Source organism: Caretta caretta, chromosome 25 (genome assembly GCF_965140235.1).
Source record: "Caretta caretta isolate rCarCar2 chromosome 25, rCarCar1.hap1, whole genome shotgun sequence".
In the NCBI taxonomy this organism is placed as follows: Eukaryota; Metazoa; Chordata; order Testudines; family Cheloniidae; genus Caretta; species Caretta caretta.
In genome coordinates this window covers 19,487,026-19,502,743 of record NC_134230.1, presented here as the reverse complement: position 1 = coordinate 19,502,743, position 15,718 = coordinate 19,487,026, and the positions used below count along the sequence as shown (strand labels likewise).

Genomic DNA, 15,718 nt, shown 5'->3' with positions numbered 1-15,718 from the left:
TGGAAATGGGCTGTTTGAAACTGAAGAGCCGCCTTCTGCATTGAGTTGAATAGCGAGAAAAGGACCCCCATCCACTTTGTGTCAGAAATGGCTTTGCTCTGCACTTGAGTTTGGGAGCGCAAGAAGGCAGTGGAAATGGGAGATTGTTTGGGAGCCACCTCTGGTTGTATTCAAAGTTCCCATCATCGGGGATGTTGATAAGCGCTTCGATTTGCCCGCCTGTGACATGAATTAGCAAGCTAGCTGGATTGTCTGCAGCCGTCAAAGTGCTGAGGCGCTTGCCAATCTTGTTCTGGGTGGAGCAAAGCAGGTTTGGATAGGAAGAGATTCCTGCTTTGTGCAGTGTTGGGCCAACTCTGGAGAGCACCTCTGAGTCCTGTCACTTTGGCAGGATCTCCCCCTGGACTCATGGGTGTGCAGGTGTTTCAGGGGGGATTTCAGTCAAGAAAAGACTAAACTGCTTGGAAGCCCATGTAACACCTCTCTCTCTCTCTCTCTCTCTCTCTCTGTCAGTGAACCCTCAGTCTAATATTGCTGTTGTTGTTGTCCCAATCATTTTTTCCATAATAATTGCTGGAATTATTGGAGCTGCCTACGTATTTGTGAAAAAGAGGTGGGTGATGTATATAGCTCTCAGCAGAACAACAAAATGTTTTTCCAAAGAGAGAGACTAGTAGTTTTCTGTGGCTTTATAAAAGAGGTAACAGATTTTAGCAGAACAGCTAAATGACTTATCTAGGAAACATCTTCCTTTTGGAGATCTGAAGTTCAGGGGCTGTTATCTGTCCTGTGCTTTGGGAGTTGTTTTAATTACGTGGCTGCATGTAGGCTCTAAGGGCATGTCTACATGGCAACTAGACACCTGCAGCTGGCCCACGCCAGCCGACTCTGACTTGTGGGACTCAGGCTGCAGGACTGGTGGAGCCCGGGCTCTTGGACCCCGCGAGGTGGGGGTCCCAGAGCTCAGGCTCCAGTCTGAGCCCAGAAGTCTACATAGCAATGAAACAACCCCATGAGCCCAAGTCAGCCTCACAAGCCCTAAGGCAGGGGTGGCCAACCTGAGCCTGAAAAGGAGCCAGAATTTACCAGTGTACATTGCCAAAGAGCCACAGTAATACGTCAGCAGCCCCCCATCAGCTCCTGATCCCAGCGCCTCCCACCCACCGGCAGCCCCGCCAGTCAGCACCTCCCCCTCCCTCCCTGCATCTCCCAATCAGCTGTTTCGTGGCCTGCAGGAGGCTGGGGAGGAGGTGGGAGGAGCGAGGGCATGGCAGGCTCAGGGGAGGGGCCGGGAAGGGGTGGAGTGGGGGCAGGGCCTGTGGCAGAGCCAGGGGCTGAGCAGTAGCACCCCCTGGCACATTGGGAAGTTGGCACCTGTAGCTCCAGCCCCGGACAAGGAGCCAAATATTAACTTCTGAAGAGCCGCATGTGGCTCTGGAGCCCCAGGTTGGCCACCCCTGGCCTCAGGTGACAGAAACACGAGGCACAAAACTGTAGAAATACTGAAACTTTATATGTATCTGTCTTGCTTCCAGACAAACTGAAGGACCAACGGGGCCACTGTATGCATCCTCTAACCCGGAGTACCTGAGTGCCAGTGATGGTGAGAGCATGCTGCGGTTCTGACCATTCCAGTGCTTCACTTGGTTTTGAATTATGACTTGGGAAACATGGATCAACTTATAAAAGCTTAAAAGATGTTCTTGTCCATTCCTGGGTGGGAAAATACTACTACTAGAGCAATTCTAGGGTAGAGAGGAGGAGCTCAGTTAGTTTAAAAAAAACAACCACCCACCTTTGGGTCGGTAATAACTATTGGGAAGTGGTGTGCTGTTAACATGCTCGCTACTTTGCAGAATAGGAACATAAATAAGGTGATGCTGGGATTTTTACTGCCTCTCTTGGCTGTTGTATTTCTCCAGGTTTTTTTGCTCAAGAATCTCTGGTACACTGATGCTTTTCAAAGAATATCTAATGGGATCACAGTCAACACCTGCATCTTTTGCATGCCTCACATTTCTCAGGGCTACTCTGTGTAATCCACTGAAAAGGGTTTGGAAAGGAGTTTCCTCCCTTTCCTGCTGTAGGAATGCCTGTCAGCTTAGACAGTACACTGTATTTAAGCAAAGTACTGTGCATCCAATTTCATTGTGTTAAGGGGAGTAAGAAGGGGGCTGTTCACTGAAGCAGTCATGTTTGTCCTCTCGCCCAGGCTTCTGCAGCACAAGGCTGACAGTCTGAACACAGCAAGATTATTTTAAGATGTTGAGTTTTAGAACAGTATCTTTGTATCCATTCTTTGTTTATATTTGTTATATCTTCGTGGAAAGTGAGCTCAGTACGGAATATTACATCCAGTACAGGAGCGGGACATGGGTGTTTGAACTAGTGAATGTGAATGCTGGATGTCTGCTTGTGGATCATAATCCCCCTTTTACCTGCATTGTGCGCTTGCAGCTGCATTCTGTCACTCACCCTGCAGATTTTCCCTGGCACACACTTTGCAAGACTCAGTCCTACTGTCTGTGGGACAGACGCTCCTCGCCTCGCCCCTGGTGCAGACATTTGTACCGGGATAAAGTGGGTATGAAATACTGCTGTCTGATTAGGCAGTGTTTCACACCCACCTTGCTCAGGTGTAAATGGCTGCACAAGGCAGGGGGTGACTTTGGCCCCCAGTCTCCAGACCAGCCCCTGTCTCGCTGAGGTGGGAACAGTGTCAAGGCCTGGGTGCTCCTGTCTCTTGTGCCTGATTGCAGAAACCTCTCTCCAGTAACTGCTCTGCTCATTGAGAAATGTCTTTCTCCACATGACAGTTTATGTGCCCGATGAATGGGAAGTCCCACGAGACAAGATTAACCTTCTCAGAGAGCTCGGGCAAGGCTCCTTTGGGATGGTGTATGATGGAATAGCCAAAGACATAGTGAAAGGGGAGCCAGAGACTCGGGTAGCTGTGAAAACCGTTAACGAATCTGCCAGCCTCCGGGAGCGCATTGAGTTTCTGAATGAAGCTTCTGTAATGAAAGGGTTCAGCTGCCATCACGTGGTAAGTGAAGTTTCTCTACAGTAAATGACTTGCTGGTGAAAATCCCACCTTCGAACTAATGTCTCTTTAGTGCTTTATAATGCTAGAGGATCCGGCTGAAAAAATGATTGAAAGGGAAGCAAAATCCATCAGTGAGAGAGACAGGCAGCGTCTGGAAAATTCGTCTTCCTGTATAATTTTCCTTGTGCTCTTTCAAACCCCCACTTCATGACAGGGCCCCATGTCCCGTGACAGCACTCTGGAATCTTGCTACAGAAGTGTTGGTGTGACCAGAGTGGGGCCAGCTATGGTCACTCAATTAGGGTGAACTGCAAAGAATGGGGAAGACAAACCCCATAGAGCTGGTGGATATTCCAATACTTAGATTTACCAAGCCAGCATAAAACTGCTTCTTTATTACCTTCCTGGTTACTCAGAAGTCCAGACAATACAGTTCCCTTAAAAGTGATCCAGCCTCAGGACCCCATCCAGGTACCTAAGTCAAATATGATGATTTCTGTAAATCTTATTTCATCATATAAATGAAAGGGTTCTACTAATCCCTAAGGATCAGACACATCACCTCCCAGGTTAATGAATGCTTCAGATCTTACCCAAATACACGCTACAGCCAATTCTTAATAACTAAACTAAAATTTATTAAAAAACTCTCTCTTTTGTATGATTAAAAGATCAATATATGTACAGACATGAGTTTAATCCATTGGGGTTCAGATTCCTAACAGAGATGGTGAGCTTTGTAGTTGCAAAGAGTTCCTTTAGAATTCAGTTCATAGGTCATAGTCCAATGTCCAGATCTCTCATTCAGGGCATACAAGCATAACTGGGATCTCAGTCTTGCAGCTCAAACTTCCCCTGATGAAACCTAAGCAGATCTGAGATGACAGAATCAGGACCCAAGGGTCTTTTTATACAGTGTTCTAGCATCCACTTGACCACACATTCCTGGCTAAACAACAGGCTTTTGATGTAACCTTTTGCTTTCTAAACACCACCAGTAACTAGTTACACAAATTAACATAGGGCAGTTTATCCATTAGGCAGTCTATTGCCTTCAAAGAGACATATAGAAAATGACATTATTTTACCCAAGATTCATCCAAATGTTAATAATCCCTTTTGATCTCTGAATCAATATTTATAGTGACAGACAGGAACTGTCTGTTTACGGGTAGCATCTAAGATACACACAATTAGTATTACTTCTAACAATATAGGTTTGCATTTCAAAGTTCTAGCCTATTTACCATGAATATCCCTAATTATCATTTGCATACCTTTCTAACATGACTTTAAAAGTGGGCTTTGAGTCATTCAGCCTGCAAGCTGTTTAACCCTTTCTAGCCATGTGTCACCGTTGGTTTCATTGTAAACTCCATTTTCACAAATGTGCCATGCCCAGACACAACGCTAAGGGAGAAATACCATTTCTGTTTTTCAGGTTCGCCTCCTAGGGGTGGTCTCAAAAGGACAACCCACACTGGTTGTCATGGAACTGATGGCACATGGAGATCTGAAAAGTTACCTTCGCTCCCTGAGACCTGATGCTGAGGTAAAGGTGGGAGAGAAGCGATATTGGGGGGGGCGGGCCTGGGGCGTGGGCGTGTCATACAACAGACTGACTTGCTTTGGTCTTTAATACTTTCTGACTTAACTTCAGAATAACCCTGGCCGTCCCCCACCCACTCTCAGAGAGATGATCCAGATGGCTGCAGAGATTGCAGATGGTATGGCTTACCTGAATGCCAAAAAGTTTGTCCACAGAGACCTTGCAGCCCGTAACTGTATGGTTGCAGAAGATTTTACTGTAAAAATTGGAGGTATGTAATGTGTGCTTCAGATCTAATACTAAGCTTTAACTGTTGAGGAGGTTCTGTGAAATCCTAGACTAGTGCTACAAAGAGCCAGCTGATCTCCATTGATTTTTAACTGGCTTTCAAGTTCTTCACTAAGGTGAACTTCCTTTGCCCAATATCTTTTCCTGTTTCACCTGTTTTGCAGAAGGACCTGCAGGCACTTTGGTAAGTGAGGTGAGCCTCACTGCAGCATCTACAGCTTCTACTGAAATGCAGTTAATAACTTCTTCTAATGAAAGCTCCTTAGGGAATGTCATATTATTTCTTGCTTCCATGAGAACTGTGACGGAGAAAGTATCCTATTCATGGAGCATAAACTAAAAGTTAAGGACTGCTAAAGATGTAATTAGGCCCAAGGACTAGTTTTTATGGAGTACAAACATCTAAAACAAGTTCTTAACACCAGTTAAGTTGACAAAATTTAAAAATAATCCAAACCCCCCTCAAAGCCTCCTGAGGCCAGCCATCTGGAATTTCAGGCCAAAAGGAATTCTGTTTTCATAGAATCATAGAATATAAGGGTTGGAAGGGACCCCAGAAGGTCATCTAGTCCAACCCCCTGCTCGAAGCAGGACCAAATCCCAGTTAAATCATCCAGAGTGGGAAGAGATCAGTCAAAATAGGGGTTAGTTAAACTGTGACAGTTTCCATTCCAGTGGAATGGTACCATGGCTGCATAATAGTTTAGGAAGAAGACTTGGGGGGAGCGGGGAGAAGGTGGAAGGTGCTCAGCCTCTAAATACTCTCAAGATAGCAGCATGACTGAAAGTTGGGGTGTCATAGGTGGAGTAATTGGGCAGCAAGACAGACTCCAAGGCAAGTGACTGTGGCTCCCACACTGCAGAGATCCAGGAGAGGATTGTGGAAGACGCCAGTGGAATGAAGTAGGAGGAGTCCAGCGCTGTGGGTGCCTGACCCCGCCTTCTGTGCTGGTGCACACGGTGTTAATGTGCACGTGTTACAGAAACCGGAGTCTTTTCGGCAAGCGGCAGGGCTGGACTGGGCACTGGTAATACATCCTAACTTCTTTTGTCAGATTTTGGCATGACCAGAGATATCTATGAGACCGACTATTACCGTAAAGGAGGCAAAGGGCTGCTGCCTGTGAGGTGGATGGCACCCGAATCTCTAAAAGATGGTGTCTTTACTGCTTACTCAGATGTGTGGTAAGTTGTATTCTGCATTCCATGATGAATTGTAGCAGGATTCCTAATAGTGACATGGGTGACTTGATCGGGGTAGGGGTGGGGGTGGGGGGCGGTAAGTTCTTCAGAGAACAGGAAATTATATTTTAAAGCAGCTTCTTAAGTATATAGTGCATCTTCTAAAATCTTCCTGCCCCAAAAGTAAGCTGAACATTGTTTTTTCTAGATCATCAGTATCAGTCTGATCAGTGGTTCTGGTCTTTTCTCAGGTCATTTGGAGTTGTCCTTTGGGAGATAAGTAGTTTGGCGGAGCAGCCATACCAGGGACTCTCTAACGAACAGGTGCTAAAATTTGTAATGGATGGCGGATACCTGGATCAGCCAGACAACTGTCCAGAGAGACTGTAAGTATTAGAGGCGGGTGGGAACTGTTATGCTTCTTTGGTTAAGGTATGGCCACTTAAGGTGGCTGTAATTCCGCCCCCTTCCCACCCTGATGAATGGGGGGAGCAAAGATGAATTTTGAGAGCCACCTGACAAAGAAATGTTGTCACCCCATCCTGAGTGACCCAGAGATGAAGAGGAGAGTCAAGGGCAGCCCAGGAGACTAGAAAGGAAAGCCAAACTAAACTGGGCTGTATGATCATAAGAAGAGAAAGTGCACACCAGAGGGCGTGAAGGCCAGAACATGGGGAAAGTCTAAAATATAAATAGGCCAAAACGAAAGGCGTCTCCCATCGCTGCGTTTTAATGCACAGTGATTCACCTCTGCAGAGTGATGTGCTATGTAGGGCTGTGCTTGCTTCTCTGCAGTTCCTTCCAAGTGGCTGTAAATGCTGGGGAGAGGCTCATGAATCAAAAGGGGGTGGGTGCTCCAGCACTGTAGAAGCTGTCTGCAAATCAACACCTGCCTGGCTGACCCCTGGTCATACGTCTGTGTTAGACAATTCCACCTGGTTTGCTTCTAGGCAAGAGTGGTGGCCACTTTCCATGGATTAACTTTCAGGAATCCCTCATCTGGTGAATGGGAAGGGAGGGTGGAAAGTGTCTTGTCTTGTGCTTTTTCCTGTCTCTCAGGCATAGCAAGGGCCCTAGTTAGTCTGTCCTCTCCTGTGGTTTTGTCATTCCATCAGCATTTTATCCTTGCCCAGCATGTGCTCAGTATTTGCTTCTGTAGCCAACCTCAAGGGAGCACTGAAACTCTCCTCCCAAATGATGGGAATAACAATGGGCTTAACCCCCTATGGCCACTCAGGTGGGGGTTACGAAGAGAGTGATGGTGCTTAAGATCTGGAGTGCTGAATGTCATGCTGCCAATAACGAGTCCTTCTAGAATGAAACTTGCAGGGTCTCAGATAAGTTGCTAGCCCCAGTGTTTAGTGTTAAAAATTGCAGTGGAGCTGTTTGTGTCCTGCTACCCAAGTCTAGCCAGCTCTAGGCTGCATGTTGTCTGACGTGTTAGCCATCATCTTCCAGAGCCTGCATTTGAACGTGAACAGGACCTGGGCTGCCCACGGGAACAGCTGGGAGGAGGAGTGGCAGGGCAGGTAGAGATGCGAGGGATGGGGAAAGGGCAAACACTGGAGGTCAGAAATACAGGGAGGCTCAAAAAGAAAACCTCTTGTAGAGAGAGAGAGAAAACATTAAACAGACTTAGAAAAAGAATAAAAAATGGTTTAAATTGGCCATGAGTAAATTGAGACTGGAAATTAGAAAAAGGTTTCTGATCATTAGAGGAAGGAGGTTCTGGAACAGCCTCTCAGTAGAAATAGTGGGGTATAAAAATACAACTGAACTAGTTTTAAAATGGAGCTCAGTAAGTTTTATGAACAGGGTTATATGATGGGTGTCCTGCAGTAGCAGTGGAATGGGCTCCATGACCAGGAGGTTCTTTCCATTCCTGTGTTTCTATAATTGAATGAATCTGAGGGAGTCATGGGCCCTGACAGACATGGAAGGAGAGGAGCATGAGGCTATAATAGGAAAAGTGGAGACCAGGAAGAGAAACTGGAGAGGAAGAGAAGAAAACATAAGAGACTGTAAGTTGAAATGTTCGACCCAGGAATCAGAGAGTTGACAGCCATCACAGCGTGTTTGTCCCAACATTGGTTCGGATATTAAATTACACCAGCCCCTACTCAGGTCTGTGCTCGTAAAAGTGATTCCCAGATACCCACTCTCTTCTTTGTCCCCTTTCAGGCATAGCCTGATGCAGATGTGCTGGCAGTACAACCCAAAAATGCGCCCTACCTTCATCGAGATCATCGAGATGCTGAAGGAGGACTTGCACCCCAGCTTCCAGGAGGTCTCATTCTTTTACAGTGAAGAAAACAAACCTCCCGAGACAGAGGAGTTCGAGATGGACTTTGAGAACATGGAGAGCATACCCCTTGACCCTTCCTCCTATTCGCAGAGGGACAAAGTCCTGGGGCGGGACAATGGGCCCTCCATGGGCCTTAAGGGGAACTATGAAGAGCATATACCTTACACTCACATGAATGGTGGCAAGAAAAACGGGCGGATTCTGTCCATGCCTAGGTCGAGCCCTTCCTAACACCACCTCTTTGGCCCAAGAGTTGTGTCTTTGCTTTTCCCTTCCGTGAATCTCAGGACTCTCGTTGTTGCTGCCACAGCGTATGACATACAACTACAAACTCTCTGTTCAGATTTTTAATCATCTTATGATTAACAGACTTTTTTTGACAAGTTAAGTGGTTGTCAATGGACTTATCTGTGAACATAAATGGAAAAGGTTTCCATGGTGGCTGTCCCTTCTGTAACCATGGTTCAAAACAGGAACTAACCTTGTAAATTAGGTTGAAAGAAGAGAATCCACATTTGCCAACAAAGGAAATGAAAATCGATGATGTCTGAGCTACATTATAAAAGTGCAGAGCAAAACTTCTGCAGGACATAAATGTTCTCAGTAGAATTCCAAGCTTTATGGCATCCTCTTCAGAAATGTTTTTCACTACAGCCGAAGGATTTTAACACCCATTAATTGGACACGCCATTTCCTCAGATTGACCAATAGCTGCTGCTTTCATACTTTTTTAATGAGTTAAATCCGAGTGTGTGTGTGTGTGTGTGTGTGAGTGAGCGCAGTATATATACATGGGGTGTGTATATATATACAGATATACACTTCTTTTGTACATACGTTTTGTATGTTCTCACAGAAGCTTTCCTCTTCTTGGAAGTGTGTACTTCTCTCTTTCCCAGTTTCCTGGAGTGATTGAACCCTAAACAGATTATTTTTGTACTAAGGACTCTTGGGAGTAGTTTTCTCTCATTAGCATATGAGGAAAAATATGCTAGGAGCCAAAGGAGTAGAAATCTGAGATTTGTGGCTACTTTCAAGACCAAACAAAACAGAAACCCCTGACTGGATATCAAGCTTTCTGTCCTTATAGCATTGACTATATATATTGTTTGTTGTAACATATTTAAAGTGTTTTTAGTTTTAAGTGTTAACTACCATATAAATTATTGAGTGTTTATGATTCTTTTTTGGGGGAGGGGATTGGTGAGTTTGTTTGGTCTTAAAGTGGTCCATGGATTTCAGAATGAACTTTATTTTAGCTGATTACCCTCTTAGGAACTATGAAGCACATGTTAAGTTTGTACTTGACAAGGCTTCAAAATATGGTTTCATGATTTATATCACACAGTCAGCCAGCTCCAGCTAAAGCCCCAAGATAAAATAGTTTGGTCTTGAGTTGGTTGGCGGGGGCTGACAGACAAAGCATTGCCTCAGCCTTCCGTCGCTCTGGTACTTCACTTTCTTTCCCTTCCGTGTGCACTTTTCCACAGACATTGGAGAAAACGGCGCCAGGTGAAAGAGCAAAATCTCTAACAGAACAACAGACACTAACCCAACCCAGAGCGGGGAGTGCCTGGCTCCAAGAGTGGAGCCAAAGCTGAACGTGCCTGTGGTGAGCTAGTCTGTGCCTGTCTGCAGCCTGCGCGGGCATTTGGCCTGGCAGAAGAAGTGGGATTTTGGTGTTTTGCTGAGATACCTGCATCATGCCCCATGGATAGTTACAGGGCCATTTTGTTCTTAGCCAGCGCCTCCAGCTCTTCAGGATGCTAACTTCTGTGTTTTGGGCTGGGCTTTGTTTGGCTGCTGTTTTGCATAAAAGGCAAAGCTGTTTAGCTTAGGGTGTTAGAAAAGCGTCATGAAACTACATGTCTCCTACAGTGATGAAAGGATGTACTGTCAGGGAAAGGGGCTGAAGCAGAGGGGAGTGAATGTACTAATAGGCTTGAAAGAAGCAAACCCCTGGATGTTGCAGGCCATTGTAATGCAGGTGATGGTTTCAAAGGGAGACAGAAGGTGAAAATCAGCAGCTTTTCTTTGTGGACAGCTCAGGGAGCCATGACTAACACAGTGACTCCGTGAGTTCCCTGTGCTGGGAGTAAATGGTTCAGTCCTGGCTCATCTGGGTGGGGCACTAAGCATGTCGGTGTGTGGCTTGTTGCTCCAGACCACGTGCGGCTGCTTCGTCCTTCCCGCAATTGAAAGACCAATCACTGAAAATAAAATAAGGGTTGGTGCTAATAGGGAGCACATCACTGATCCCTCCCTGCTAACCCAAAACTACAGACACCTGGTAGTATGGCACCTAGATAAAGGATTATGGACTTTCTGCACCTTCTGAAAGGAACAGCACCCCCTTATGTTTGTAAGGCCTGACTCAGTTGGGACAAAGGGAGAAGGTACAAAAAGATTGTTCGCAAAATTAGATCCAAAATGTATTGTGTAAATATGAGGCCAGAACTTTACAGTTCGAAAGGCCTAGCTTGCATTCTTGCTTTACAAAATAGTAACTATTTAGCAGCTCTACGCTACACTGCAGGGAAGAAGTATTCACACACTTTTCTAATTGAGAGAGGTTTTCTTATTAGGAAAATTTTTATTTATTTTAATATAAAATCGCTGTAAAAAACATTTTCTTTCTTAAAACATACAAAACGTGTACATTTTTATCTTTGAAAACTAGGCAGGAGGGTGTGGTGGGATGTTGTTGTTTTTTTTGTTCTGTTCTGGCACAGTCTACCTCAGTGTCCCATAAGGCTATTGTTAATATTGTGCATCTCTAGACTGGATGAAATATTCTGGTCTGGACCTATTATGAATTGGGGAAAATCAATATCAGCTGATTCCAATACGAGGGACCATTCACCGGTGGGATGGGAGAACAGCTAATCATTATTTATCACTTAACTTAAGCAGTAACGACCAAAACCCTATTTGTGGCTCCAAGTACAGTACACAATGGCCAAATTTGACTGATGCAATCCTCTTAGTTCTGCTATGATCAGGAAAATATCCTGATATGGACAAAATAGTAATTTCCAAGGCTAAATATTTTAAGTATTTGGACGTTCTTCCTGATGCAATGCCCTGAAGTAGAATAAATGGCCTTTGTTTGGAATAGCATGTGACCAGTGTGGACCAGATAATCAACAGTGCGTAATAGATCTAGTTTGAGTTGGACAGCTTGGATCACGTCCATGTTCTTAATTTATACCAGTGTGAATCTGGAGTAAACGATAATGAGATGTGACCCCTAAAGTACAACTTTCTCACCATACTGTTGCTTTAGGAACATTGCAGAATTGAAGTGATTGACTCTGGCTATTATTGGCACTGTAGAAGACCTTATATGTACAAAATATTGGAACCCCGTATTGGGTTTGGCTAGCTTTAGTTGATATTGGTTGGCCCTGTGTAGTGCACATGACTTGCAGTGTCCAGCTCTTTGAAGAAGGCAGGGAATATATACTGTGTTTTGTGGTCCAGGCAGTCATTCACGTGGCATAAATACATGTTCCTCACATGGGTTACTTCAGACTTCTTTTCTCTCTCTCTCTCTTTCTCTCTCTGGGTGCGGGGGTGGGTGTTGAAATCTAGTTCCTTTTTTTAAAAATCAGCTGTTACAGCACTTAGCGTTTAAAGCTGATGCTTGCTTTCCTGTAGAGGTGAGAAGCACAATTGAAAATGCTCTGCTAAAGCCCAGCCTTTGCTTTGGAGAATCTTCATTTTTAGCCCACAGTTGACATTGTGGTCCATACTGTTGAAATTATCGTTATCCTGAAGCGTGTTGGGGCTCAGAAGGACCCTGGCACTGTGCCTTGCTGGGAACTACTCCTATAACACCAGCCAAGAGGCAGCAGGGCCCATGCATGAAAATAGTTGATGTGATCTGTGTGTGGTGGACAAAAGGTTCTAGTTTTGAGCTGTTCCTACTAACTCATTTGCAGAAAGGGCGTTAGCAGTAATTGGCTTGTTCCTGGTCCCTGCGGAGCTGTTGCTTTCATGAACTTAACAGATTCATATGGGAGCTGAAAATACTGTTACTGTAACAGAAGCACAGGCAGACACTGAGGGAGAAATCCTGCCCTTTGCGAGAGGCGAGGAGGAGAACAATTGTCCAGGACCCAAGGTGGAATGGCTCAGACTGAGCAGTTGCAGCACGCTACTGAGAAGCCCTCTTTCTCCTTGTCCAGAGCATGTCTGTCTGGCTATCATTGGTACCGGTGACCACAGTAGATGTCAGGATGGGCCCCCTTCCTAACATTCACCTGAGAACCCGTCGTGCTGCCTTGTGATGCAGGTAGGAAGTTCTCCACATCCCCCACTGCAAAAGGTGTCCAGCCCCACAGTGTAACACTATTTCTAAAGCTAGCAAAGCAGAAGAGATGAGCAGTGAGTCCTTGTGCACTGCTGTCTTTCTGTAATGCAAACGTTAAAGCGTGAGAACAGACCGGTTTCTCAGAAACATTTGCACGTTAAATTCAGTTGCCATTTCCTGAATGCCTCTTGCGAGGCTGGTGGTACTTCACTTGCAATACAGCACACCTTGCACTGCAAAACCTATCTGCTAGGTTCAAAAATGTCTGTTGTGGCTGCTTGTAAATATTCTATCGTTGTAAAATAGAAGAGCTGATTATCGTAAACTAACTGTGCCAGCAGTTATTAGGTTAGACATGTGACATGAAATAGACCAAGCTGCAACTTCACGATCTTTCTTACATTGAGTAGGAAAGCAGCTATATCAGATGGAAAAAGGCTGCTGTCAGGTTGCTAAAGGGTACTTTGGATTATGGGTCGTATATCTGTTTCCTGTCAAATTTGTATTGTAATAATGGGACACTTTTGCTTAATTTTTAGTATGTTGCATATGATGATGGTTTCTCTTTGGAAAATCTCAAAGTTGCTTCCCGTGCTATTTACCTAGAATATGATGGAGGAGGAGGACAGGAGTGAGGTAGATACTGTGCCAATTAGCCTTGAGCCTCATTTTCTTGGGGGAAGGGGAGAGGAGAGCAAATTCCCTCTTGAATGTCACTGTGCTATGAAGAAGGGGCCTTGAGGAGCACTAAGCCTTCACTACAGAGCTGGTGCCTCCAGATATTACTGAGACTATATGCTTGTTTTACAAGTTAGAAATCAAACCAAAATTTTTTGTGCCATAAATGTTTGCTAAAGAGGCTCATGCTGGGGCCCCATCAATCCACGTGAGATGGGTTCCGAGGCTCTGCTCTGGCATCTTGAATAATACCAGAGGAAGCAAGAAAACTGCAGGAGAAACTTTGATCCTCTTTATTTCCTAGCCTGCCTCAAAAGCCACCTGACTAAACTTCTCTTGGAACTTCTTTTTTACTTGGAGACTAGGTGGGCATGTTTTATGTCACGAGCTAATTGCCTTTGAAAGCACAGCTGGTGCCTATCAGTGTCCTAGGAGTAGTGTCCAGGGAAAGGAGCTGTTGAATGAATTGGAATCGAGAAATAGTAACGTCAGAAATACATAAAGTCTCTGAGATAAGATTAGTTGTTGTTTCTATGAACTTAATAAAAAGGCCAATTTTAATTTATCTTCTGCTTGGCTCGATGTTAACTCTGCTTGCATACTGTACACAAATGTTGATGTAAGAGCATTAACATGCCTCAGCCTGTTCTGTTTTGGCTTGCCTTGTTACGAATATCATAAGAATGAGGCCAACAGTCATTTTTCCCTTTGGAAGAATTTGAATATTTGAAGGCAATTTTAAAACTTCTGTTTTTATAAAAACAGCTGCTGCCATGAAATATGTCCTTTAAACACAAAAAAAACAACTGTTCGTGTCCTTCCAGAAGATAAGCACTTATTCTTGCAGTTTAACAAAGGTACTGCACCACAAAGCAAGCTATAAGAGTACAGGTGAAGAAGTGGTGAGTTTTATATTGTATAATAAAGTTAGTATTAATTTTTACAGTGTTACTCTTTCTTTTGTCAAAGTAGTTGCAGTCAGCAAGAAAGAACGTTCCTGAAAGTCTTTTTTGTTCTTAACTCCCTAAATTGTCCAAAAGCCTAGTAAGTGATTCATTTCACTCATTCTAGAAAATCATGATTGATGGACGCTTTGGCCCAGACTGAACTACATGCCTAACTTCTCAAAGTACTTGAGTAAATCTCAGTGACTTAAATTAAGGCATGTGCTTGAGCAACTAGCTGAATTAGGGCCAATATTAACACTCTGCAAAGTATATTCTCTGTTTAGCTCTGGCTTTGTGTTACAATGAATAGAAAAATCTAGGTTGAATGGGGAAATACTGACTCAAGTAGAAAGTCCTTGCATTTCTCTGATGTACTATCCCCCTCGTTACCAAAGCACTCTTATTTAATTTAAATTCTCCCAGCAGCACCCAATAACCGTTCAGCACACATTACTGAATATTTACCCTACCCCACCCCGAAAGATGGATTTTTAGGGAGGCCACTTTTGACTTTGGAAGGTTGAATTAAAATTTTAAAATCCTACTTAAAATTTAAAGCTTTTACCTTTAGCTTTATGTGGGGTGCAGAATACACTTGTTCAAGTATCAAAACAGTAGTTTGTGTTTGAGGAACTATGCAGATGTGGGTACTGGTCATCAGCTTTATCAAACTCAGCCAGAAGTGGGTATTGTTCTGCTTGTACCTTTAAATAAACTGAAGGCAAATTCAGTTAAATGTCAGGTGAAGTTCTGTGAAGTCTTTATATTTTCTGTGTTTAATCTTGCTGCTCCTGCCTTCCTTTCTGCACACAGAAGGTCCCAGAATGCTGATAGTCTTGCAGATACCTCTTTTTTGAAATAAAGTAAAGGATCAAAATGTGCCATGGTTTAAAAATAAATAAATAATAAATAAAAAAAGCTTGATTTATTTTTTCAATGTTTTCATATAAGAGCCAAGCAGTGACAAGTATAAAAAATACCGTTGAATATTAAAAATCTTGCTGTGTGTAAAATATTGAACAATTAACTGTTTATATTAAAATTCTGAATAAATTATCCCAGAATAACTCTGGTAATTTGTGTCTCTTGCTCTCTGTGCAGCACTGAATGCTGCTTCACCACATTAAAGCATTAGATTCACCTCTTGGAATAAGCGATACTTTCACTGGCAAAATGAATGGTGTTAAGAAAAAAAAGGTCATACTTGCCAATTTATAGGCTTGTGGTTTGAGGTGTGTTTAACTCCTCTGCATAATTGCTTGTGTGATCTGTCCTGGGTTCTGTCCTTAGGGCAGAGGAGTGTGTAGCGTGAAGCCATTAGATAAACATTGGCAAGAAGGAACGCCTTCTGCCCGGAGACGTCTAGAGCCGCCGTTCTGTTACACCAAGGGGAAAATTAGTGTTTGGT

General features: G+C 44.0%; 1 protein-coding gene across 2 annotated transcripts in view; it reads left to right on the top strand.

Moving 5' to 3' along the window:
* INSR (insulin receptor) overlaps window positions 1–15,382 on the top strand; it is a 108,617-nt gene extending 93,235 nt beyond the window's left edge. For both annotated transcript variants that reach the window (XM_048831215.2, XM_048831214.2), the window contains 8 exons: window positions 514–613; window positions 1,536–1,603; window positions 2,817–3,046; window positions 4,488–4,598; window positions 4,707–4,866; window positions 5,939–6,068; window positions 6,317–6,451; window positions 8,247–15,382. In XM_048831215.2, coding sequence (XP_048687172.1) covers window positions 514–613; window positions 1,536–1,603; window positions 2,817–3,046; window positions 4,488–4,598; window positions 4,707–4,866; window positions 5,939–6,068; window positions 6,317–6,451; window positions 8,247–8,601 — 1,289 coding nt within the window. In that variant the 3' untranslated portion in view covers window positions 8,602–15,382. The remainder of the gene's footprint in view (window positions 1–513; window positions 614–1,535; window positions 1,604–2,816; window positions 3,047–4,487; window positions 4,599–4,706; window positions 4,867–5,938; window positions 6,069–6,316; window positions 6,452–8,246) is intronic.
* The last annotated feature ends 336 nt before the right edge of the window (window positions 15,383–15,718 follow it).